The sequence below is a fragment of the Balearica regulorum genome, chromosome 1 (assembly GCF_011004875.1).
Source record: "Balearica regulorum gibbericeps isolate bBalReg1 chromosome 1, bBalReg1.pri, whole genome shotgun sequence".
In the NCBI taxonomy this organism is placed as follows: Eukaryota; Metazoa; Chordata; class Aves; order Gruiformes; family Gruidae; genus Balearica; species Balearica regulorum.
In genome coordinates this window covers 58,515,954-58,540,843 of record NC_046184.1, presented here as the reverse complement: position 1 = coordinate 58,540,843, position 24,890 = coordinate 58,515,954, and the positions used below count along the sequence as shown (strand labels likewise).

The 24,890-nt window shown below is 45.1% G+C and overlaps 1 protein-coding gene across 19 annotated transcripts in view; it reads right to left on the bottom strand.

Annotated features, from left to right (window-relative positions):
• Positions 1-24,890, bottom strand: part of RBFOX2 (RNA binding fox-1 homolog 2) — a 174,335-nt gene that overhangs the window by 63,742 nt on the left and 85,703 nt on the right. Inside the window, exon 2 of one of the 19 annotated variants that reach the window (XM_075753564.1) lies at positions 12,357-12,444. The exons of 17 other annotated variants lie outside the window; for them this stretch is intronic. In XM_075753564.1, the coding sequence (XP_075609679.1) occupies positions 12,357-12,422 (66 nt within the window). In that variant the 5' untranslated portion in view covers positions 12,423-12,444. Of the gene's footprint in view, positions 1-12,356; positions 12,445-24,890 lie in introns of those variants that run through there. One more of the 19 variants, XM_075753554.1, reaches the window with a different exon arrangement.

Below are 24,890 nucleotides of genomic sequence, written 5' to 3'. Positions count from 1 at the left end.
GGCGAAGGAAACAATGATAAATGCAGCACACCTCCAGCCAGCACCAGGTCATTCAGACACTGGCTGAATCCCAAATTTGCTCTGACATTAGTCTATCTGGTCTGCCTCCCCTGGGGGCCACGTGGCCACGCGCTCCCGCAGCTGGGGAGAAGGAGAGGGAAGGGCATTCAATACCGCTTAGTGGAGCTGAACTGCAGCCTTGGCCCGTGCCGAACGACGGATGGTTTCATTAACTAAAGTCCAGCCGCTGCAAAGCCTTGCTGCCTGCAGAAACACAAAACTCTGCAGCCTTATCTGAGAAAGAAAAATTCAGGCAAGCATGCCAGCCACGGCCAGTGCTCAGTTCCTTGCACGCACTCCCCCGAGTCATTGCAGCCCTGTGTCGCGTGCTAGTAGCTCTGCGGAGGTTTTTCACACAACAAGCACGTTTTCTGAAAGCAGGACAGGGGTTTTTTTTCACCCCCCCTTGAAAGGAGGGCAGCTGCACCAGCCCTCCACTTCTCCTCACTCCTTTGCCATTCTCGGCTTCAAAGCAGGGAGCTTCTGACTCCACCTAAACCATCATCAAGAACTGCAGGGCAAGTTTCACAAACGGGGAGGAGGAGAGGCTGAATGATGGTTATCCCATTGCAAACCAGGTATCAGCAACCCCATCGCTCGCCTACTTGCAGTATTTATCCCCTGTCACGACAGTTCCACTCCATCTGGGATAATGCCAGATGGAGTGTTGCTAACAATATTTTATTATATCCAATTGTCTGTGTGCTTCCATACAGCCCACGCTGCCTGCCCATTACTTCTGTTTAAAATAGGAGTTAAATATGAAACTGATTTTTTTTTTTTTAGAATTTTAAACATTGGTAGGGTAACCCCAGGAAAGATGCAGTAGCAGAAACTATTTCCAATTTTATTAGAACAACCTAGATTTACAAGCCGGTAGTACCCCGGATAGGAGGAAGAGAATGCTAATTAGCTGCAAACAAAACCTATTCTGCCGTCCTCTCAACGGTGCAGGGCTGCTCCCCAAAGGACATACTCCAGCGTTTTGTTTAATCTCACTCTTAGACTACTTAAAATGCCAGTCCATAAATCTTATATAATCTTACTTTCAATGTTTTTACCCCTCAGTTAATACTGTCTCTTCCAGTTAAAACACATTTCAACCTTTTAAATATTTTCTCTCCCTTCTTCAATTATCTACAAACGTTTGAAGGACGAAAAGTGCTCTCTCTCTTCTGTTGCTTGTGGTGTTTTGATAATACATATTTATTTTGAGCTTAATCACACCTCACAAGCCAAAATATCCTGGTAACTTTATTTATTACTTCTCTCTGACCTTCCTAAGATTTTCAAACAAGGGATTTCTGGTGCAAAATGAAATCATTTTAATACCATTGTCACATTCCCCCCCCCCCCTTTTTCCCCCTAATTGCACTAACATGCAAAAATGCTATCTTTTATTACAAATGTATCCTTAATTTAATGTCTCAGGTTATCTGTAGATCTATCACCATTATGCCTGTCCAGGTTTCATCATTGCATGGAGTATCTGTATCTCAAATTATTTTTCTCTTGATACGATTATGTACACATTTCCCATCTGATTTTTTTGTAATTTTAATTTCCTTTGATGCCTTAGAATTACTTTTATTCTGCCTCCTCTAGTGTTTACAGAAAAAGACTCCCGATGAGATCTCTGCAGGTTTCGCAACATACTGATACCCTCCAAACCCAGAGGAGATGCTACCTCTTCTGTTAATTCTACCCAATTTCAACATTTACGCAACACTTCATATTTTCAAGAACTAACACAGAAGAAAAAAAAATCCCATTTATCTTCCAACATAGAACCTGAACTCCTTTCACTACTTCTAACCCACCAGGGACAATCCTGGAATCAGAGGCACTGCTTTTCCCACTTCTCAGGAGGTACAAAGAACATGGAGAAACCCCCAAACTTCCTGGTCAAGGTACATACATAGGAGACTCAGCGGAAAGTATTTTGTCTACCCAGCCTTGACAACATACCTCACTGCATTACCAATCCTGCCAGTTTTAGCTCATGAAATTCTCTTAAACGTTGACTCAAATGCAACAACAGACTGAGATGGATATGTCCAAGAGTAGCCACTATCCCCAAACACACAGAAGGATGCCATCACAGCACTAGAAAAGCCTGGCTGCAGCTCCCCACCAAAACTATTGCTGTCTTCAACTTGTGTGATGGCATGAAACAAATCTTAACTAATGTTCAGGAGCAGACAGACACTTCTCTCGGCCACAATGCAAGGTGGCTAGCCGTCTCCAGGAGGGGAGCTTGAGGGACATTTGGCTGCAGGAATAGTTTCAGCAGTTCCAGCTTAACAGACTCTCTCCATGAGTTTGTGCTGCCATGCGTTGACCCACGCTAGCTGTCATCCCATGCTCACCAAACTGGGAAAAGCTGTTCAGCGCAACTGGAACTCAGTGTAATTAACACACACTCCTTAAAAAAAAGGAAGAAACTTCAGTGCAATATATGGTAACCTATAGTTCAAAGAAAACCAGCAATTCTTATGTTTTCTATTCATTCTGTTGCTCTGCTCCCACAGAAATCACTCATCCACATCAGGTGGGAATTCAAAGCAGCTTCCCTCTTGCAAAATGTTGACATCTGATTCATGAGCACCTAAGCCCTCAGTGCACAAGGAGGATATGGGATATCCATCTGGGCTCCCCTTTCAGGCCTCTGTGCTGAGCCCTACAAAGGTCCAGCCGCATCCTTGCAGGTGCCAACTTCCTTCCTTAGGTCAGGGTTTTGCCTACACAGCTTAGTACAAACCCATCCCACATTTTGTTTAAAAAACAAATTAGCTAAACCAGTGAAAAATCCCCAGTGGGGACACGTTTCTAAGAGTTTACGCAGCTTTAACTTAATTAACAAACTTTGTAGCTCCAAGCTAAGCAGAGAAACAGTAAGAAACTGCACACAGCGGTATCTTGCAGAAGGGTGGGAGCTGGGGGCCACATCTCAACAAGGAGCAACGTGGTTCAGCAAATGCGAGGTAGGATGAATTCTTTCAGCAGACAGCAGGTGGTGATCCAAGATCACGGCACTGGAGCACCAAGAGCGAACACCAGAAATGCAAACAAAGGCCTCCTACTTCCATAAAACTGTCAAAGATCAGCCTATTTTGTGAAGGGCTGGTTTTGTTTTGCTCATTAGAGAAACGGGTGTAATTATAGGGATATGAAAGGAGCCTTATAGCAATGCAGCTCCAGATCTCTTCTGTATTTGTATGCCATAATATGCATAGATATTAAAGCATAACCAAACAAAAATTAAAATCCTAGTAAAGCTGAACTGCTACAATTTCTGTATAGACATTTCCATACAAATTGCCAGGAAGTAAATGGTCTGTGCTGTCCATAAACTTACTGCAAGTCATAAGCATCAGAGAAAGACGCAGAGAAATGCTACAGCATGTAAACATCAAAGAATCTCTTAAATATGCCTTTCAACTCTGGTAACCCCCAAATCATTGGGATAAATGTAAGTATACGCCTATTAGCAGCATGAGGTTTCTAATAGGTATGCCTTTGCTGAACTCATTTTATGAAACCTTGAAGCAACTGACTTGCAGTTAACGGAAGGCAATTAACCTGTTTGTGAAGACCAGTGTGTTCCAGGCTACAACTATTTGCTCTCCGCACTAACCCAATCCCTTTAGTAAACATCAAAAAAATGTTTGTAGCTCGCATCTGAAGATCCTGGCGCAGCCATTCAACCTGGAGCCACTGCCCGCCCTCAACTCTCCACATGAAAGGGATCCTTGTCAGCCAGTGGGACACAGGGACTGCGCTGTCCCTCCTCCAACCCAGGTCACAGCCTTCTGTCCAGGAAGCAAATGTGACACACGGCTCCCACAGAGGAGGCCAGGCACTGCTCCTGTCACACAATCCTGCTGCCACAGGAGCAAGAGAACAATAAAGAACATGCGCTGGAACACAAATTGAGGTTGCTGTAGCAGGCTCCCCTTCCCAGCCCCTGCTGACACAACCTCCTCTCCCAGGAGCCCTGGTGGGACTCACACTCCAGAGGGGCTCTGGCTGGACAACATTGCCATCCCACCTCCAGCTAGGCACATATCCAAGGAGAAAAAAACAAAACGAAAACTGACTCACTTTTTATTGTCAGGTTAATTTTGTTCCCAGTTAAGAGTGCTGAAACAGCTTGGCAAAGAATTGGAGGAGAATGGGAGCCAGAAAGGAGAGGAAGTGGAGAAGCCGAGGAGGGAAGGACCATGGGCACCAGCACTTGGATGAGCTCAGGCTGCAGGGGAGCTGCAGTCTCTAGCATACATTAACCCTCTCCCCAGACAATCCCAAAATTTACCTGCTGATGATAACAAAGGTACCAGCAAGCAATTTGTTCGCAACTGGGAACGGATATAAAGCAGCGTGAGGGACACTGCAAGACTCACCAGGAACTCGAGCATTATCTCCTCCAGAAAACCACAGGCTGGGGCATTACACCAGAGATAAACCCCAACCTGCACTGTCAGCTCTCACAGCACGTGAAACCTAAGCCTTGATTTTCAAAATTGTGCTTTTGCTCTTTGGGGTCATGAAGGTACTCGAATAAAAGCCAAAGTGATGTATCAGATGATGAAGCAATGGCTTTCCAACTCCCCAGTCATGCCACAACAGTGACAATGTGAACCCTGCAGATGCTCACGAACATCATACAAACTCTTTACCTCAAAATGCAGTAATAACGCTTTCTACATTGTGGTTATTTCATTACTAATGAATTTCTGAATGGGAAGAGTAGGTAAAAAGCCTATGAAAAGAAAGTTTAGAGGTACAAAGGATATAACCATTTTCTCATATTCTTCATCTTCATACAAATCTTTTCCTGGATACAGAGGGGTGTGTGACCCTAACCTGAAACCAACAGTCCGCACTACAAAGGCATTTCTGTTACTCCAGAGAGGGAGACTGGCGTGTCTGTCTGTCTGGTGACCCAGACTGATAAAATCAACACTTTTTCTTGATGTGGGTTTATCATAAAAGCATCTTGAAGTGGATCACAATAATAAGGGGTTTGTATTTCATCTGCACATCTGCAGCTTGATCTTTACTTGATCAATGACATATTGGGATAACAGAAAAGGATGCTGGATTTTGATTCTACTACCACAGGCACCACAGCAGTTCCTCCTGAATCCTCCAAAAAGCAGCGCTCTACGTATAGGTAGTTTTGCAAATACTTGGTGGAGTTTTATGTTAGTTTTGTTAAATCAGAGGGAAGTTTATACGTAAGCATTCTTTCTTTGAATTTAGATCGGATGCAATCATTTTAGGAAACACTTTTTACATTGGATTAACTTAAGCCTAAATAAATTAATCTTCCACTGGGGGGAGGGGGGGGGGAAGATGCCTGCACTCAAGCTCACACCTAGCTAACCATTTAAAGGCATGTTTTCTTCAGCTTCCTGGTGCAAGCTTGCACTAGACTATCTAATCTCAACCTTCCTTCTCCTAGATATGCAAAGTAAGGGAAGAACAAGTTATCTTCCAATATACACTCTATCATTCCAGGCCACCAAAAACTGTTCTGTAAAATAAAACAGCTGGCCTTTTTTTTTTTTTTTTTAAATGCATTTAGGAACTTCGCAGAGAAGAAGTTCAAGCCTCTCTTTTGTAAGGAAGGATGAAAGAACATTACAGTCTTATCTTACTTTTATACACAGGAAGCACTCACTCATCCCCATGCTGTCATTATTTCCAGTAGTGGTCAACTTTTGCTCTATCCCAAGGCACAAACACAGGCTCTTGGTGCTGAACACATACATGCTTAATTAAGAAGCCCCTGGGCAACCTGCAAAAAGGTTTCCTGTTGGATATAGCCAAAGCTTTAGAGTTATGCAACATTAATAAGGCCCAGAGCCTTACAGCCCCTACTTACCAGCCTGAAACATACCTTTCAGATTTTAAAAAAGCACTGATTTTCTGTTCCTGAAATCTACATTATCCCCTGTTCCAGAAAAAAATGTTAAATGTTACTGGCACAAAGGCATCCCAACAAACGCTTTCAATCAATTCACGCTCTCTGGGGTTGATTAGAAAGAGAGAATTGTGCTTCAAGAGACGACATCGAGGTCTCAACATCTGTTTCCATTCCATATTAGGAATGAAACTACCTCTGAGAATTATTGGGGAAAAGGGGGTGGGGGTGTGGAACAAAGGAAAAAGTCACCAGGATGGATACGTCCTCAGCAGCAAAGCCAGCAAGTAAGAGAAAGGCTCAGGCTCAATTTTTTGTTCCAGATCAGTCCTTTAGCACCTACCCTGGCTGTGCTCTTCCCACCTCTGCAATATTCCAAGTTAATATTTTCCGCTTCACATTCATAGTCAAACGTTCTTAGGGAAAAAAAAGATTTCCATAAGACGACTAGCTTTCAATAAATCAGTATGAAAATAAAGTGTCAAAATATTACGAATCTAGTCATACGCTAATCCAGCGGGCACCCAGAGCAGCAGAAACATCTCCCACACAAGTGAGATTACTGTTGGGCAAAGAGGGTTAAGTTTCTTCTGTTGGACCAGAATTCAAATGAATCATAGCTAAGAAACAGTGTGCTGCAGATGTGTCATGTATGTTTAATCCAAGCTAACTGCAACTAGCTTTTCAGCGTATTAGCAAACCGATGACACTCACAGTTGCATGACTGCAGATCCTCATGCAGGGAAGCAGCAGGAACCAGAGGCTGGTGGTGGGGAAGGAGTGTGGTAACTGCTCTTTCAGGAGTGGTCCATGGTTGTATCACGGCACATGACTCTAAGATGGGAGAGAGGACCTGCCTGTGTTGGTTTTCTGCCTTACTCCTAACTGCTAACCAGTGGTTTCTCGTGCTGCTCAGTAAAAGAAGGGCTACAGAACATGGAAATGTAACAGGGAAGAAAATCCCACCTGGTCCCATGGTAAGTCGACCAGGCTGTCAGGGTAGTGTCACAGCTACTGTCATCTCAGCTAATTCTGCAATCAGATTGCTCACTTCAGATGGCTTTGTTTCAAGGAAGATGGTAGCTTTCCAGGTGATGTCATATTTCTAAAAACTAGTATCTGCTTCTCCAACCCCAATCAGGTACCTGAACTGGACCGATAAGCAATTTTTCATCCCACATCTCTGCTCTGCGAATAGACTATCGCTTTGTATCTGCAAGCACATCACCAAATCTCAGTGAGTGTGGAGAGTTACTCCTGCAACCTCAAGAATTCAAAGGGCTTTCCTGAATGTTTAAATCCTCATGAAGCTCATTCAGCCCCTTAGAAAGATTTTTATCTACTTTAGTCACAGGAATTTTTCAAAGCCCTTACTATGTGACACAGCTATCTGTAATAGACTCTTCCAGATCTCTCTATATATCCTTCCTTTTCTAGGAAGGATGTTGAAGATCATTTTTGGCATCAGGCTTCCCTGTCCCCCTCTCCTTTGCTGTGAGGGGAATGAGCTGAAAGCAGTACTGAGCTGTGCAGAGGTGCTGCTCGGAGCTGACTTGGCTCCCAGAGGATGGATAAACCTCAAAGCCCTGTCTGGCACCTTCACTTATACAGCACTTACATAGGCCCCTTCAATTCCCCCAATTTCAGTGGCCAGCAGGAAAGTCCTCCCGCCTGCCTGTGCTAATTCCAGCACCTCACAGGGAAAAGCTGCCCTGCCTCCGCTGCCAGTGCGGGAGGAGGAGGAAGGGAGAAAGTGCAGGGAAGGGGAGAGCACATCTGGAATCAATTGGAGAGCCCTGAATGCCTCAGAAAGAACTGCAGAGCTGGCAGAAACCATAGCGAGGAGCCGTGCGTTCGGACGTGACTATGGAGCAAAAGTGGGGGACAAGACATATACAGCATGCTTAAACACAAAACCAGAGCTCTTGGGGCTCCCTTTTTTTTTTTTTTAAATGCAAGCAGCTAAATGTCTCAGCCTTGTCACATTTTCACTGCCACTGGCCTATCATGGGTACAGTCAGAATTCAGTACAGAAGAGAGGGGATGAGATGTGCACAGCCCTAGCCCAGGCAAATGGGACTCATCTGTGAATCGAGTGCCAGGGCTCAGTAACACAGCAACAATATTATATCAAGCTGCTCTCGGGGTGTGGGGCAGAGGAAATCTGTGACTGACTTGGCACATGCTCAAGAACAGAAATTTGACGGTTTAAAAACGCAGATTTCTTCCCACAGTTACTTTCTATTCCAGCAATGCGTTCTCCTATCTCCTGCTAGTTGTGTTCCAAGAGGAGTTTTCCATTGTCAAGGAAGCCTCCACTATGCATCCTGGAAAGCAGAGGTTCTGAAAAGGAGAGGAGGGTCATGGAGAAGCAACTCACCCGTGCAGCAACCTGGTACAAAAAGTGACTACAGTTATTCGGATATATTACCAACAGGTAGGGCACAGGAAGCATTGCTACTTTGGTATGTGGCCTCAGACAGATGAAAAATATGCTTCCACATACGACTTTTAAAAAGGGAATTAAAAAGTCAAAAAGGGACACAAGAGAGCTACAAAAATGATCACAAGATTGCAAAAAGCCACATGGCTGTACACTGAAAAACTTGAGAAGCCCGATGTATTTTGCTTGTAATTTAAAAAAAAATAATTAAGTGGCAACTGATTATTTTATGAAAGTATATTAATGGTGGGGGAGAAAAAAAAGTAGGCACTAATAATATTTAATCTAATGAACAAAGGCATCAAGAAAGCCAATAGCCAGAAGCTGAGTCTGATAAATTCAGCTCTGGTAAAAGACACCATTTTATTTTGTTTACTGATTTCTAAATGACAGTCATTAAGTCAGCTAGTGAGAAGGACTCAGTCCTTTCCATCTCTTCATGCTGAAGACATGTCATTCAAAACAGAGGTACCTGAGTGAGACATAATGGCCTATAATGCACACACGGCCAGAAGAGATGATCTAAAGCCAGATCTATAGGGCAACATTCTGGAAAGCTAAGAAGGGCTGGTGGAAGTCGATGCACATAAATTAAAGCAGATTAAACTAAGCAGCAGACACATTTATAAGTAAAATGACTTCACCTTATGGACAGGAACAAGCTATTGAAAAGCATAGGTACAGTTTCGCATACCACCTAATATGATAAACTACCAACTGGCCTCAGAAGCAGTGGCTCTGCTTCCCTCCCTGGCTGTTGTGAGATCTAGTCACGCCACAGCCATAGCCAGAAAATTAATCCAAACAATAGTCATCTGTTTGGTCATAAACTGAACTGTCTCGCTTTATATCTGCCTAAGCATGATGCCCAAAGCATTGAGGAGGCTGAACATATGGCCAGGGCAGAGAGATGAGGGGGACTATTCTTCTCACAGCAGCCCATAGTTACGCTACATTAAGCGCAACTTGAAAATGCACCTGAAAGCCACTTCATCCCAGAACAAGAGGTTACAGGGACATTTAGCATATGTTATTGCCACTACCTGCTTTGCTTATGCTTAACTTTTAGAGCATCCCCATGTAAGCCAGTATAAAGGTGGTTTACACACAGTGAATTTGTCAGGTATCTCAGGAAAGATTTCCCCTTTGTTATTATATCCTTGTAAAGCCTCTTTCCCCCAGGCCTTCCAGCTAACGTGTGTTTACCAAATTCCTGCAGTAACCACAAGCCAGCAGAGACTTCTCCCTTACAGAGGCCACCTGCATGGCTCAAAGGTGAAGCTCGAGGTCAGCAGCGCATCTGACCACCTTTCAGATGGCTTCTCCTGGGCTGGGTGTCGTTAAGGCAGGTCCTGCAGCCCCCTTGCTCTGCAGCATCTTTGGAAGCACGCTGCTTTCCCTTGTCACCACCGCATCAACACCTTGGTCACAGAAAACACACGTGGATTTAACAACAGCGATATACCAAATATTCACATTAATCTATTGCACATTACTGGTAGTCCCACTTTTAAACTGTGCTATTTTACTGAAGCTAAATCGATAAACCTTAAAAGCTAAACTGATATCAGAGCACCTCATTTCGGTGGCACGCCTGTCAGCATCTGCAGCTCCATTAATACGTTACTGCATGAGCTCCCGTGAAATTTACCCCTCCATAATTCCCAGCAGACCTCCACCTTTCACAGCCAAGTGCATTAAAGGTCCTTTTTTTCCCCTCCTCGCTCTGTTTGTCTGCTCACACCTACAGAAAGACAAGAGAACGGGCTACACAAAACTTAAACCCTTTCAGCCAGTTGGTCTCCCCTTCTGTACATCCCCTTTCACACACACAGTGTCAGGCTAAACAAAGCCACTCGCTCCAGGATACAGGCCTGGAAAAAAAAAAAAGCATTAGCATCTGGCAACCAAGAGCAGCACTCCGGCATACGAGCCTGAGAGCAAACACAAGTCTCTGGCACGAAGAGGAAACACCGAGACGTACGCCTGACTGCTCCTGTCAATCTTGCAGTGGGGGAATGCCCGATTATTATTTTTTTTAAATATATTTTTATCATATTAGTGAAAGGAAATGCCAGGGACTGCTGCAGCCCCTGTCCCTTGAGGCTCTGCTGCTGCCATCAGGCTGCGCTGCCTTTGCAGCGATGAATATTTAAACAGGGCAATAAATATTTCAGAGCACATTCATCCTGATGAGAAGTCTACTAGAATAAGAGAGACAAGACAACCACGCAGGGCCGGGGCCGCTCCCTGTTCTTCCCCTCCGGCTCCCGCACCGCCTGCCCTCCCTCGGCCCTCCTTCCCTCCAGCCCTCAAGAGACACCTAAGAGCCTCAAATATTCATGAGCACAGCTCCGGTTACTTTCCAAACAAGCAAAAACACCGTCAAAAAGTAAAAAGGTGCTCTGCTCTCCAGAGAGGTGCAGAACACAGCTACCACATGCTTTGCTTTCACCTCTTCTGGGGCCTTTAGCTTTGGGGTTTAGCGCTCACACTCAGGGAGAAAATAATTTGCTTTAAGACTCCATAGGGTCTTAAACCTTTTAATATCACACCTGGAAAGAGCAGAAAACCAAGACCACCAAACCCAAAAGCTCAAGGAGAAAAGTGTGAAAGCCTGTCTCTCTTCCCCACAACTCCCTTAAACTTAATTTCAGCAGTGCATTCATACTCGGGCATTTCTCGGTTGCTAGCAGCTCTGCTGGGCTCTCTGTGGGATGCTAACAGACGTACACAACTTGGCCATCACTGGCACAAATAAAATCAGCTAGAAAACAGGTTTAGGACATAACAGAAAATGCATTCATTTACTCAGCTGTCATCTGCATGTCATTCATGTACTGGGGGTTATTTTGACTTTCATAGTGCTAAAAGCTTGGGTTTTTAACTAAGACCTTAGCTATGCACTCACCTTTTTTTTTTAAAGACAATTTCAGAGGGTAACTAAAATTTTGCAGTAAATTTTGAAGGAGATCAAAATCATTTAAGACACTTGTTCAGGATCAAATTTATAGGACCATAAAACCCATGGCCATGCTCTAAAAATGGACTTTCATACCAGCTTCCATTGCATATCTCACTAGATTCAAAAGACACAAGATATTTGCTGGTCACACAACACGTGGAGAAGCCTTCAGAAAACAGTTAAGCCTACTCTTAGTGAACAGAAGTCAAAAAGACACCCTCACAAAGAGCAGCCAACAGCCAAAGGGTTATCCTACGTGACAGGCACAAGCTAGCCTGCCCTGGCTAACTGAGCTGCACCAGGGCATCTCCTTTCCAGGTAAAGGCTGTAATTAGTAGCATATAAAAAGAGAGGCATCTCTGCCTTTCCTGATGCCCATGTTTTAAAAGATGATGGTAACCAAACCACAATCTCAATGTGTCACGTGCTCTCAAAGATGCCTCTTGGGCTGCCCAAGGAGAAGACACTCCTCATACCTGGATCCTGGCCCAGCTTTAGGTACAAGCTAGGCACCAAATGGATTGGCCTTGTCATGGCCTGGGCACTGCAGGGCATGTGCAAGGGTATGGTACAACTCAGCAACGTCTGTAGATGCATAATCTTGGATTAAACTGCTAAATTCCCCTGCAGCCTTATTTTAGCTGCTTTTAGGCCACTGAAGGGTCTTTGCCATGTGTAGAAAAGACCCTGCAGCACATCAAGAGTGAGCTTCCTACCACAAGCCAGAGCTCCTGCTATTTCATCCATGGTCCTGGTCAAGGGGATGAGACCAAGGCATCATCCCAGTGCTGCAGAGCCTGCTTGGGATGGCCAGTCTCCTATTAATGAAATTCTCCCTCATCCCCCTGCTCTATGACACAAATTGGCTCCAAAGTGAAGTATTGAGCTGTCAAATGGCAAAACCTCTCTCCAAATAGCATTTCAAGGAAGAGGAGCTACTGAATAGGTGAATCAATCACCTGCCACCTCCCTCTGTCCGAAGGCTCCTGGAAGAGCAGCAGCATCCCTCCTTCAAGACTGGTCATGAGCTGCACCACCAAAAAGATGCTGTTTATATTAAAAATATAAAATAGCAATCACAGCAGTGTAGTTCAGAGAGTGACAACAATCCTGCTGCTTTGCCAGCAGTGAGTCCTGGGATTTTACATCTCTGCTCCTAACCACCACCCCAACTGTCCTTCATATATCACTAAAATTTAAAGGATCCAGTCACAAGTCAGACCCAACCTGGCCCAAAAAATACCTTGTACTTTCCTATCCTATTAGCAGACATCATACGCAGAGGAAGCAAAATATACTGGAAGATGAGCAATTACCTCACCAAGTAATTTAGAACAGGAGCCACCATTTTGCAGCAGACATCAAAATAATAAGTGTTCCTCTGCTGACTGTGCAGCTCTGTGTTATTCCCATGATGGGCCACATACCCAGCAGCACATTAACATGGAAAAAAACGGCATCTGATCCCAGGCAAGAATGAAAAGATAATGTTTGCTACAATACAAAAAGTGTTACGAAGGAAAACAACATTTAATCTTGTGGCTCCTGAGGACTTCTCATGACTCAGAAAATAAATGCAAACAGATGAAAAAGTTAATTTGGATCATATCAGCCCCACTGGCACACAAAGGGCAGAGCAGGCACCCTGGGGAGAGGGAGGGAAAGATTTGCCGTAGATCAGGTTACTATCACTGACAGCTGACCTAAAACACCACAAGATTTCAGCAGACTCTGCCAGTTCTTCTAATTTTCAAAGGTGCAACGATCTCCTTTAAGAGATGAGATGTGTAACTGAGGACAGGGAGAGGGGAGATCCTGTAGCACAAGTATATAAGCAGCCAAGATGCCAATCCCCACTGCTTTAGAAGGAACATGATTAACTGAAAACAAGAAGAAAGCAGAAATGAATTGTTGCTTTAAAGATGTAAAAGTTTTGATCTGAAGCAACAAGGACATAAGGAACCAGAATCGTTCCTCAGTCGGAGGTCGCTGCATGAAACAGACAGACAGACAGATGCTCTGTCCTACAAACATGCTCCTTCAAAACAGATGTCCCTCTACAACCCAACACACTCTCAGCTTGGGAAGCCGGAGACCCAGCTTGCTGGATGGACTCCATGCAATCATCCCCAGATGGGCCAGCACAGCCCACAGACATGCTTCATCACTGTCAAACCTGAAAAACGTTCTTCAGCACAAGCTTTCAGCACTTGGTTTTAACTTCATCTCATTTGAAGGAATCTGAGCTGCCCTGCTCCGCTGCAAGCAAAGGGTAGGCAACACTGAGAGCTTAGAGGACTAGCTGGGCACCGAAGGCAAGACCAAATCGGTGCTCTGTAACCTGCTTTTCTGTTCTGGGTGATGCTTTCCAACTTCACATAGGCAGGTTGGTAAAGCATTGTTTGTGTCCTGTTAAATTTTTAGGAAGACTTAATGTTCAAAAGTTGCCAATGACACCATGAGTAATAGCCCAAGGCAGCCAACGTATTTATTGTTACCTGAAGTGCTTTTGCTTCCTTAGGCCTTCAAAATGCACTGAAAGATTCACAGGAAGACTGATACATGGGAAAAACCTCCTTAAAATCCAGAAATTAACCACCAACATTTACTTAAAAGGGCAGCACTCCAAAAATCATTTAAGATTAAAATTATGATGACTTAATCCATCACTCTTATAGCTTCCCCTAGCATGTGTCTGGGACAGAAAACCTTTCCAGAACCCCAGAATTCTGCAACACAGGGTATGAGGACCACCTGCGTGCTATAGCCGATCTCTGGTGACCACAGAGAGAATAGGTTTCACAAAGCTATAGGTCTCAGCCTATAGCTTTGTGTTCTATTTCTGCTGGGTACTGCTGACATCACACCAGAGGAAGTGACAGACACTTCAGCAACAGCAGGACTGATGCACCTGACCACACATGGGTGCAGAGGAGCAACAGGGACAGTAACTCCAGCCAGAAAGGTGGGATGGATACAGCTGAGGGCAATTCCCAAACCACTTCACAGCTGGATCAACTGCAGGAGACCTGGCCCCATGCTAACACTCTTCTGCTAGGACTGCCAGAATAGTAGCCTGGAGGCTCATCACAGCTCTGCATTTAAATTGTGTAAATCAAACGTGGTTCTTTCCTGCCACCAGCTTCTTTTCTCCTAGATTTAGGCCAGATAGTATCTCAAAATAATTGTATGGTGACACACAGAGCCTCACAGCTAACCTAGAGGCCTACTACATTATAGAGGACTGTAGTCGCTTTCAAAAAAAAAAACCCTAGAAGAACGAAATTTATCTTCCTTTACGCTCCTCTAAAACATTAAGAAATTCCAATTACTCAGCTCTAGCTGTTCTTCTTCCCTGTGTTACACATAACATACCTCAGAGTTTCCTACCCGCCCACTAAAAAAAGCCACTTTGGCTTTCTGGATACTTCTGCTTTAAGCAGAGGTCTGGCTGGGAGACACGTGACAGAGCCAGCAGGCAGGACCCCGGCCACCCATCAGGCAGGGAGGCTTGGAGCTGGGAGGCAGGGCAGGCACAGATCTGAACGAAGTTCAAGTCTGCAGCCTCTGGTGCAGCTTTCTCCAGACTTCTGTGCCGCGCTTGCAGTAACTCCTGTAGCTCATTGTCAAAACCAATTAAAAGTATCCCTAACAACAACAAAAAAGTCCTGAGACATTTGAGCTGAAAGGGACAGTAACTTCACCGCCTCTCTTACCTCCTTCACAGCAGGGCTTGTTTCAGGAGGACCTTCCTTCTGTCTATGGCCAAAGTTGCCATCAGGCTGGCTCAAAGCTACAGTTTCAGACTTGACGGAAAACATGGCTTAGGGATCTTTAATCTGATTTAACCTGATTTATTTACATTCATCTCATTGAATAAGACAAGGCATTTACAAGTCTTGCTTTCTGACAGAGCATCAGGATCTCTGCAGTATTTTTTCCACCTTTCTGAAGTCCATGTTACCAGACAAATTTATTCACACCTCTTGCAGCATTTTGACCAAAAGAAGCTTTGAAGATCTAGAGTCCCTTGGAAAATTTCTCTTAGGATGAAGGTTTGCAAGTGGCTTTGGATGACCTAAATTTTTTCTGCCACCAAGAGGGTCAGTCCCTCCTTGACTGCACCTCTTCAGCAGTCACACTTAGCCTGTCACCCATGTCCCTGTGAAGGACACCTGGAGCAGGGAACTGTCCCAAGTTCTCACCACAGCCTCCAGTCACCACCTTCTTCATGCCTGTTTCTCACCACACTACACTCTTCACCACAGATTGCCTCCATCACACGGTCTAAAGTGACCCCAAAAAAACACCAACACCCCCAACTCCCTCCAAAACAAACTAAACTTATATAAGAGGGACTCCTAGAAGTACTTTTCCTCCCCTTCCCTCTGCTTCAAGACAGAAGAGAGCTTCATCCTGGAGCAGGGTGGAGGCAGACCAGAGAATGGTTTTGCAAAGCAAACGTAACAACATAAAACAGCTTCATCACTCACACAAAGAAAAGCAAAAAAAAAGTTAAAGCAAACTAATAGGCATTAAATATTTGAACACTAAGCAAAGCTAACATACCACAATACCTTATAGTCTGACCAACAGTCAACAAATTGACTAATTCGCTGATTTCACCAAATTACCACACACTTTCTCCTCCACCTCCTGATAGAGGCTGGAAGGAGTCTTTGTAAGACAACATAGATCTAAAACTCTGCCTGTTGAAATTCTGAAATCCTTTCCCCTGCTGCCTTATTTATCTCAACCGCATTTTACAAAGCAGGAAGGGACACAAGCTGGAAAACAAAAGCCTTTCTTTCTTCTGCTCCTTAATATTCCAAAGTACTTTGCATAATTGTTCAATTTTGATAACCTCCTTTCATATGCTGCAATAGCAAAATATAAGAAAAGCAACAAAGAACAACAAATCAAATTAAGAGTTTCACTCTTCATGGAGGGTATTGAGACAAAGGGGGACTAGTACTATCCAAGAAATCTGAACTCCTCTCCAAGACATTTTTAAATCGGTCTTTTTAAGTAATTTAAAGCAGGTTTTGCTATAGGACTGGAGGGAGAGCATAGGCTTCACATAAGGAGCCCCAGTGAGACCCAATAGGTGAATGATGGTCTATGCACTGCATAGGTCAAACTCTGATTATCTAAATCTTTGTTAATCAAAAGCAATTATCTGGAAGTCAAATATGCCCTCCAAGTCAGACAGTTTGGCATACCAGGACTTATAAAGCACACAGAAATCCTAAACTCCACAGGACCACAACTGCAGAGACTATGAATTTTAAGCAGGATAACCGGGAGGACAGTTCAGAGGGTTTTAACTGTACTCAAGACTCCCAGCCCGAGGGCAGCCTTCAGAAGTGGCTAGAAGATCACCCTCGCAATTACTTGGACATTTTTGGTGTCTCCATGCACCCTCAGATTACAGGCTACTTGGAGTACAATTCCAGCTAGGTATTTAGAGACTACTCAGTGTGAAAGTCTCCATTACAGGCAGGCCTGGTAGAGCCAGGCTGGTTGATACTTCCCATTGTAAGACCCTATTTTCCATTGTTTATAATTCTGAGAAATCATTCAAAATGATTTTTTTTCATGCTATCTGCATTTGATTTCAGGGTTGGTAATTTTTTTTGTTGCTTCAGCCGTATCAATCCAACCCGAGAAAGAAGTAGGGGGAATATTTTGTCTTGTTTATGATTAAAGGGGGGAAAAAAAGAGAAAAAAAACCCACCACCCCACACACTTTGAAAAGCCTACAAGGACTTCGTATTTAACAGAAAAATTTGCATTTCAGGGATCTATATTTAGCAACTATACTAAAAAGCCACCAAAATCTGACCAACATTGTAACAGAACTATGAAAAACTACACTGCTTGTCTTACATTTTATCAACTACATCTGCTAGTAAAGCCAAATATGATGGTACAAAAAAATCTAAAAACAAGAAAAAAAATATTCCAGTATGCAAAACCTAACAACGCATGCTTGCAGCCCAGAAAGCCAACCATATCCTGGGCTGCATCAAAAGAAGCGTGGCCAGCAGGTCAATGGAGGTGATTCTGCCCCTCTACTCCGCTCTCATGAGATCCCACCTGGAGTACTGCATCCAGCTCTGGGGCCTCCAACATAAGAAGGACATGGACCTCTTGGAGCAAGTCCAGAGGTGGGCCACAAAGATGACCAGATGGCTGGAGCACCTCCCTCTCCTATGAAGACAGGCTGAGAGAGATGGGGTTGTTCAGCCTGGATGAGAGAAGGCTCCAGGGAGACCTTACAGCAGCCTTCCAGTACCTGAAGGGGCCTACAAGAAAGCCGGAGAGGGACTGTTTACAAGGGCATGTAGCGATAGGACGAGGGGTAATGGGTTTAAACTGAAGGAGGGTCGATTTAGATTAGATATTAGGAAGAAATTCTGCACTGTGAGGGTGGTGAGGCACTGGAAACAGGTTGCCCAGAGAAGCTGTGGATGCCCCCTCCCTGGAAGTGTTCACGACCAGGCTGGATGGGGCTTTGAGCAACGTGGTCTAGTGGAGGGTGTCCCTGCCCATAGCAGGGGGGTTGGAACTAGGTGATCTTTGAGGTCCCTTCCAACCCTAACCATTCTATGATATGATGAACCTGCCAAAAAGGAAAGAACCAATCCATTCTTTGCATTTATCATGGAAAGAACAGATGGTGGTAACAAGTTTTATGTTAAATATTAGGAAAGACTTAGCAGTGCACAGAAAGGAAAGGACTTGGATTGTCAAGGCTAGCAGCGGCACACAAATGTTTTTAAGGCAGGTTACTTGCCATCAGGAATGGTTTAGACATAGTTTATTCTAACAGGAAAGAGAGACACTCGAGGATGGTTGGCACTGCCAATTGCACCCCATTTTCTGTGATTTGATGCTCTTGTTCAGGGCTTATCCACAGCTTCACAGGAGACACCAGCCATGTCAGAGCCAGGTCTAGAGATCAATGACAGCAGGGAGATGACCCATCTCTTGTGCTTTGCACCATTCCCTTTGTAGGGATCAAGTAACATGGAAGAGCAGTTATCTACCTCAAATCCAAAAAACCCAAGAACCAGATCTGGAAGTGTAGCAGAAGGAAAGTAAATTGGGACAAGAAGCCTGAGCGTCAACAGGACAGACTCAGTGGTGGGGGGAAAAGGGATAGATCAGACAAGTTTCACTGCAATAGGAACAGAAAAGGCAAACTAAATGAGGAATGCAAGGAGTGGGTGGAGAAGTTAAAAAAGCGTATGACAAGGAGACTGCAGTGAGGACAGGGAGGGGGAGGAGAAGTAGAAAAAGAATAAGTAGGCCTAAAAATCAGCTGAGAAAGAACTGAAATGATCAAAGTAAAGTAGTAGTGTGCCGAAACAGGATGACACGTAACTGTAGAGAAATGGAGACAGGGACACCATGGACATAGACTTGCATGGTACAAGCTACTGATCAGGGATCACAAGAAGAGAGTGAGAGGAGGAGACCCATCCATCCATGATGGATGTCAAAAGGTGAGACAGGAGAGGTCATGCAGGGATGGAAGAGAGGGGAAAATGTGCCTACTAGTGTACACTCCCAAAACCTAAACCAGAGCCTAATATTGCAAAAAGTCATCATTTCTCTGCTGTCAGCAAATATCCAAAACCAACTGGCAAACACAGATCAAGCTGGCCTGCACAGAAAATGACAGCTAATTACACAGTCAGTGAAAGCGGTGGAGGTCTGTGGGATGCATCTGGGATGGCCAACCCTGCTACTGATACTTGCAGAGGTCATCGTGGTGCCACATATACAGAAGCTGATGGGGACGGGTGGAGGGCTGTCTGGTTTTTCTTTCTTTTCTTGTGGGGAAAAAAAAAAGCATGCAATCATGTGATTAAAGACTATCATAAATAGACACAGAAATAAAGAGAACAAATGAAGGTTTCCTTCCCAACTTAAAATATGGAAATGCCCCAGAATTGAAGTGCCTTCCCATTACCATCTTGATAACTCTCAATTCAGTTTGTGAATAATATTGCTCAATGGACAGTTTTGCAAGGAAAAAAAAAATCAGATATTTTAAACAAAGTGCACTGTTAAACAGGCCCAGCGTTTGTCCTATTTTCTTTTATATAGGCAAAGCACACACTATTTTTTCAAAAAGCTTTCAGCTGAGCATTAATTGCTCTAGCTTCTGTGAACCCTACAAAACCGGCCTATACATCTCCAGCCCTCACTGGTCCTAGCACAACCTCCAGAAGCCCAGCAAAAAAATCCTGCACAACAGAGAATCATAAATAACTCTACAGGAGCAAACAAAATACTTTTGGTAGGAAGGTTAACATTTCTCTACTCTGATTCCAGGGAACATGTCAGATATTTAAAAGAATATAGTCAGGTATTCTTCCTAATATTTGAAAGCAGACTGAGGCACCTCCTCCCTGGTACTCAGACCTCCAAGGGATGCCTGTTAGTGAATTCTGTGACTTTGCAGCTGGGAGACAACTAAGTTAGGGAATTCATTGCAAAGGGGCAGCTAACTGCACACATCGTCTGCTGAAAACGTATCTAAAACAGGAACATTGAGCATTTTACCTGAAGCAGTTAATAAGACCAGAATCCAGGTCTAAAAACCATCAGCACCCCCCACCCACACCACCCCATTGCAGCCCCCTTTTGCACTGGTGTTAGAATTTTGTAGTAGAAGGTTGGTCAATACTAATTAAGTGCAATGGAGCCATCATGAATTAATAACCTGCAGGGAAAGATGTTGTTGGTTTCAAGGGTTTCCCTCCTCCTCAGCCTCAACTTTCAGTATTTTTGGTAGCTCAACTACAACTTTCTCACTAATCCAGATACTTCACAAATTAATAGTTCTTAAAATAACAATAAAACAGTATGTTAAATTTACACAGCCTTGTCATCTGAATATCGCTGTGTGTACTGTGGCAAACTTAGGCATCCTCATTTCTCAATTCCCAGGTAGCTGGGGATAGTTACCTAGTCACCTGCAGAAGAAATACATTAGGGAGCAGTGAGGTTATTTCTAGGACAGGCACTTAAGGAAATGGCACTTCTGTATCAAGTTCCCTTTTACATTGCTATCCTGCCTAGGCAACGTTGAACGCAGCTTCTGCCATCCCAAGGCTGCTCTGCAAGCACCTACAGCAGTTCGTTTCTACTCCAACGCATCTGAAAGTGCTCAGCAAAGGTGGTAAAGAGAAAAGGACTCTAAAAAAAAAAAAAAGAAAAACGACTCACTGTGTTCTGACAGGCCTCAATGATTTTTAAGCCCTTAAGAATTAGCCCTTCTTGACCAATAGTTAAATCTCTTAAGTATCACAACAGTTAGAGACACAACCCATAGGCCCACCTCAAGCAACCATGTCCTTACATCAGGGAAAGTGAACCACAGATCCATCTTTCAATTCCCACGGGAGCTTCTCCTGGGAAAGTCACTGGCCAGGCTTCCTCTTGCACAAGCCTCTGCTGCTGACGTGGTGTCTGCAGCACTAAAAGTCCTACGACAAACAGCAGAAGTGAAGCAAAAACTAGGGGACAGGCATAGGCACAAAGTCAGGTACCACTTAAACAAGCACTGCTTTGTGCTTGGGGAAGAGCACAAGGCCGTGGACAGAGAAGAGAGCAATCCCCTTCAGACAGCTCATGTAAGTTTGCAAGAGTGACACCAAACTGAGGAGCAAACAGCAAGGACGCTTGGCCCGAAAGGAGAGGGAGATGCAGTCCTCAAAGCAAGGAAAGGGGACAGGGGAATAGTTGTAGCTCCTGAGAGAAGTCGGGGGCGGGGGGGGGTGTGTGTGTGTGTGTGGAAGGAGCCTTCCACTACACACACAAGCAGCTCTTTTTTTCAAATTATTTCTTTAAAGGGGGCAGGGGAATCCTGCAGCATCCAGCTTGCCTGGAGGGGAACAGATCCTAAAGCAGACGTAAGGGGATGGGAGGGGGGAGGCAGTTCTGGGACTCAGTCTCCCTTGCAGACAGTTCAAACAAAGGAGGACGGTCTCCTATAATGGGATGCATTGTACGTTTTTAGCTAGCACAAGGTGGCTGTCGTGACAAGGCTCCCCATCTCCTGTCTTCCTCCCCCCCTCCAAGTACGCACCCCCTGCAAGATCCCAACATGGAGCACAGAAAAAGATCTGCTTTATCACACCATTACTGTAATGGGATGTAGAGAAAGATAGGGAAAGGGAATGAGGCAGAGGAACGAAAAGGAGACAGAGAGGCCTTTAATGAGTCAGCCGCTGCTCTGATTTAAATAAGATCTCCATTTAAGGAGCTCTGCATTTGTTATTTTTTTTAATTAAAAAAATCACTGACTGAGCGGGCAACTTCTGGCCGCACAAGGTTGTATCACAGCTACACATGAGGTCTGGGAAGGAAAGGGTTATGGAAGGGGGAAGGGAAAGGGAAGAAAACCTCTGGAAAAAATGAGGCTGCTTGCTGGTTCATTTTAACAAGGACATAAATTAGTCTCAAAGCCACAAACGCCATCACCTCCCTGAGCCCTGGGCAGAGCGTAGCAAGTCAAACACGTGCCAAGATAAACGGCACTGGCTGAAGCCTCCGAGGGGTGCTGGGGGGCACAAGATGGGGCACGCTGGCAGGCAGGGCAGCAAAGATGCTTCAAATGGTGCCACAAAATGGAGACTGGTGATCCTACAGCTGCACAAAAGGGGACCTTCAGATGTTTCTGCCTACACCCACATCAAAAGCTGGGAACTCAAGACAGAGAAAGAGAGAAAATGGGGTACTGCAATTGGAAAATAGCAGCTCTCCCCGGTCTGGTTTTAATTACCACAAGCAACCCTTCCTCCTCTTCCCATCTTGGAAGAGGGCCCGCAGCCCAGGTGAAAGGCTCCATCGCTGGCAGCAGGGAGGGGAGCAGACAATGGCGGGGTGATTCATTACAAAGGCATACATACATACACGCACACACACATGCTCGCTCTCGGCACTGCCGGCTGCCACATGGGCTGGCGGGACTCCTTAAGGAGGCAGCAGCTCCCTTCCCACTCTCTGAGATGCTCGACACCTTCCCCCTCTCCCAACCCTGATGGGAAACAGATTCAGAGGAAAACGCCAGCAAGGCACTGGGCTGTCCAAGAAAGGGAGGGCTTTGTGCTCCACGCAAGCCAGCAACCTCACCATGCACCGCACAGAGAAAAGGCCTTTTAGCATATAATTCCCATCCACCCAAGACACTCTCTTTTATCTGTAATTAGCACATAATGTACTGGGTCTCGTTTAACATTCGTTTGCACTGATTTAGGATTAAGGGGGATAAGACCAGGGTACTTTCTGTTAATGAATCTGAGCTCTAGCTCTCATTAGCAATTTTGGTTTCCTCTTTTTCAAGCACGATTCTACCTTCCAGCATCTCCCATTTCTTCCCATCACTGTTTCTAATCTTTCCGCCCCACACACTCCCGTTTATTTTGTTTTACCAGGCCTTCGTGCCTATACAGAAGCTGATCTCCCAGATTTCCAAGGAGGATGGGTGAACTTGCTCCCTAAAATACCACAGAACGCAGACCAGGCAGGTAGTGTTTTCTGGAGACTGAACCAATGGAGCAAGAGACTGTAGCAATGCTGAATTCATTCAGTGGCAATTACCAGCTTAACACACCAACAACATTTATGTTTCATAAATGAGACAAAGCCCCAACGAAATACCTTCACAGCTTGTGAGTAAGGCCACTCCACCGCTTCAAACAGCGCAGAATGAGAGAAACGTGGCTGGGGATATTGTCCTGGATGCGCCACGCTCCTTCAGCTCCAGACTCAGCTGAGCCTGCAGTGAAGTACTGCTAAGGACCAGCCTAAGAAGCCAAATGCTCCCCCTGCAAGCAGCAGCACTATGCTACAGCTGAACTCACCTTCGCTGTCTCCCTCAACTTTGCATAAAAGGGTTATCAGCCGTTCATTCGGAAAGCCCCAACTGATGAGACACAGTTCGAGCTCTCGTCCCCTACTGGTTATTTTAATATGCATCTTCTTCAGCATGAGCATGTAAGTATGCAGCACCAATCCTGAAAACCTATCCTAGATAGTACGTACTCTCAGCCGTAATTCAAGGTCAACCAATGCTAATAATGCACAGTCTTGATGCCTCTTTTCCAACATCTGTAAATTAACAATTTATGTGGAAGACAGATTTCCCTGAAGCCTACCAGGATATCCTAAACCTTTAAACAAGTTTATACCCTCCTCTGTTTCAGCCTGTGCTCCACCAGAATCTCATCCTTCCCAGCTCTGCACGTTTCCAAACCAACCAACTCATGCTTCAGGGTGCTCAGTGCTAGACACGCACAAACTACACGCACTTGTGTACTGGTGACCCAGGCACCTCTCTGCACTGCACAGATGCAGGCTACGCGCATAATGGTTGTGGCCGAGGGCACATTGCAATACAAGGTTGTGCAGAACAACTCTCCAAAACGTACACACGCCAATTTGTAGCTCAGGGGCATGCACCTCCATCTAACTGAGCACGTTCTGAGCACACAGCAATACACGAATGGACCCTGACTGCAGAGACACAGCTTTTCAGCATCGTTTGCTGAACTAAATATAGGTATAGAAAGCCTCAGGAGATTTCTGCCAAGCTCTTCCATCTCAAAACAGAAAGCCTTGGTCCAGATAAAAAAGAATCTGTAATGGAAGGGACTAAATAGCAGAAGGAGGAGGAGGGGCTTGGGAGCCTGAGAAGATACCTTAAGAGTGGACAGAGACCTATTTTTCAGCCACTGACAATCAATGCAAGATGAGAGACAGAGAGGGTCAAAGCAGGTGCCACTTCTTGCAGCAGGTTTCTTCTGAGCCAGGCACCCACGAAAGCACTGCCCCTTGCAGTGGAGACACACAAGGATCTTGGTAGCAGCTAATGAAGGGGGGGGGCATTCAGCCAGGGCTAAGGAAAGCCAAGGCAGTATGCATCTAGTCTAAAAACTGCAAAGCTCCGCAGAAAAAAAGCACTCGAGAAACCCAGATTTGATGAAAAGTTCCCTAGGAGAGTCCTTCCCTCCACCCCCTTTGGGAATATCCCCCAAAGGTTTCCAGCTCCGCAAGGCACTGCGGGGCATTATATAATGCCTAACTCCAAAGGATTCTAGCTCCGCGATGCCACTCTCCTCCTCCTCCTCCCCCCTTTGCCCCCTCCCTCCGGTGGCGACTTGCAGATGCCATGCCAACAAAACAAGAAAAAAAAAAAAACAACCCCAAACAAAAAAAAAAATTAAAAATCCAAAAAACATACGGCAGCTTTACAAGGCGAGCACTGTCCGATAAAATCCCCTCGGCGAGGCGGGGGAAACGCGATGGCCCTGGCAGCTGGGTGCGCTCCCCAGGAAACGTCAGCCGCTTTCCCCCGGGAAGACACGGGCAGCCCCACGCCTACAGCTGCCGACAAGGGCTTCCCAGCCCTCACGGGCACCGTTCGCAGCCGGATGGAGAAACGGCCGGGAAAACGTTTACCTTCGTGCTCTGCC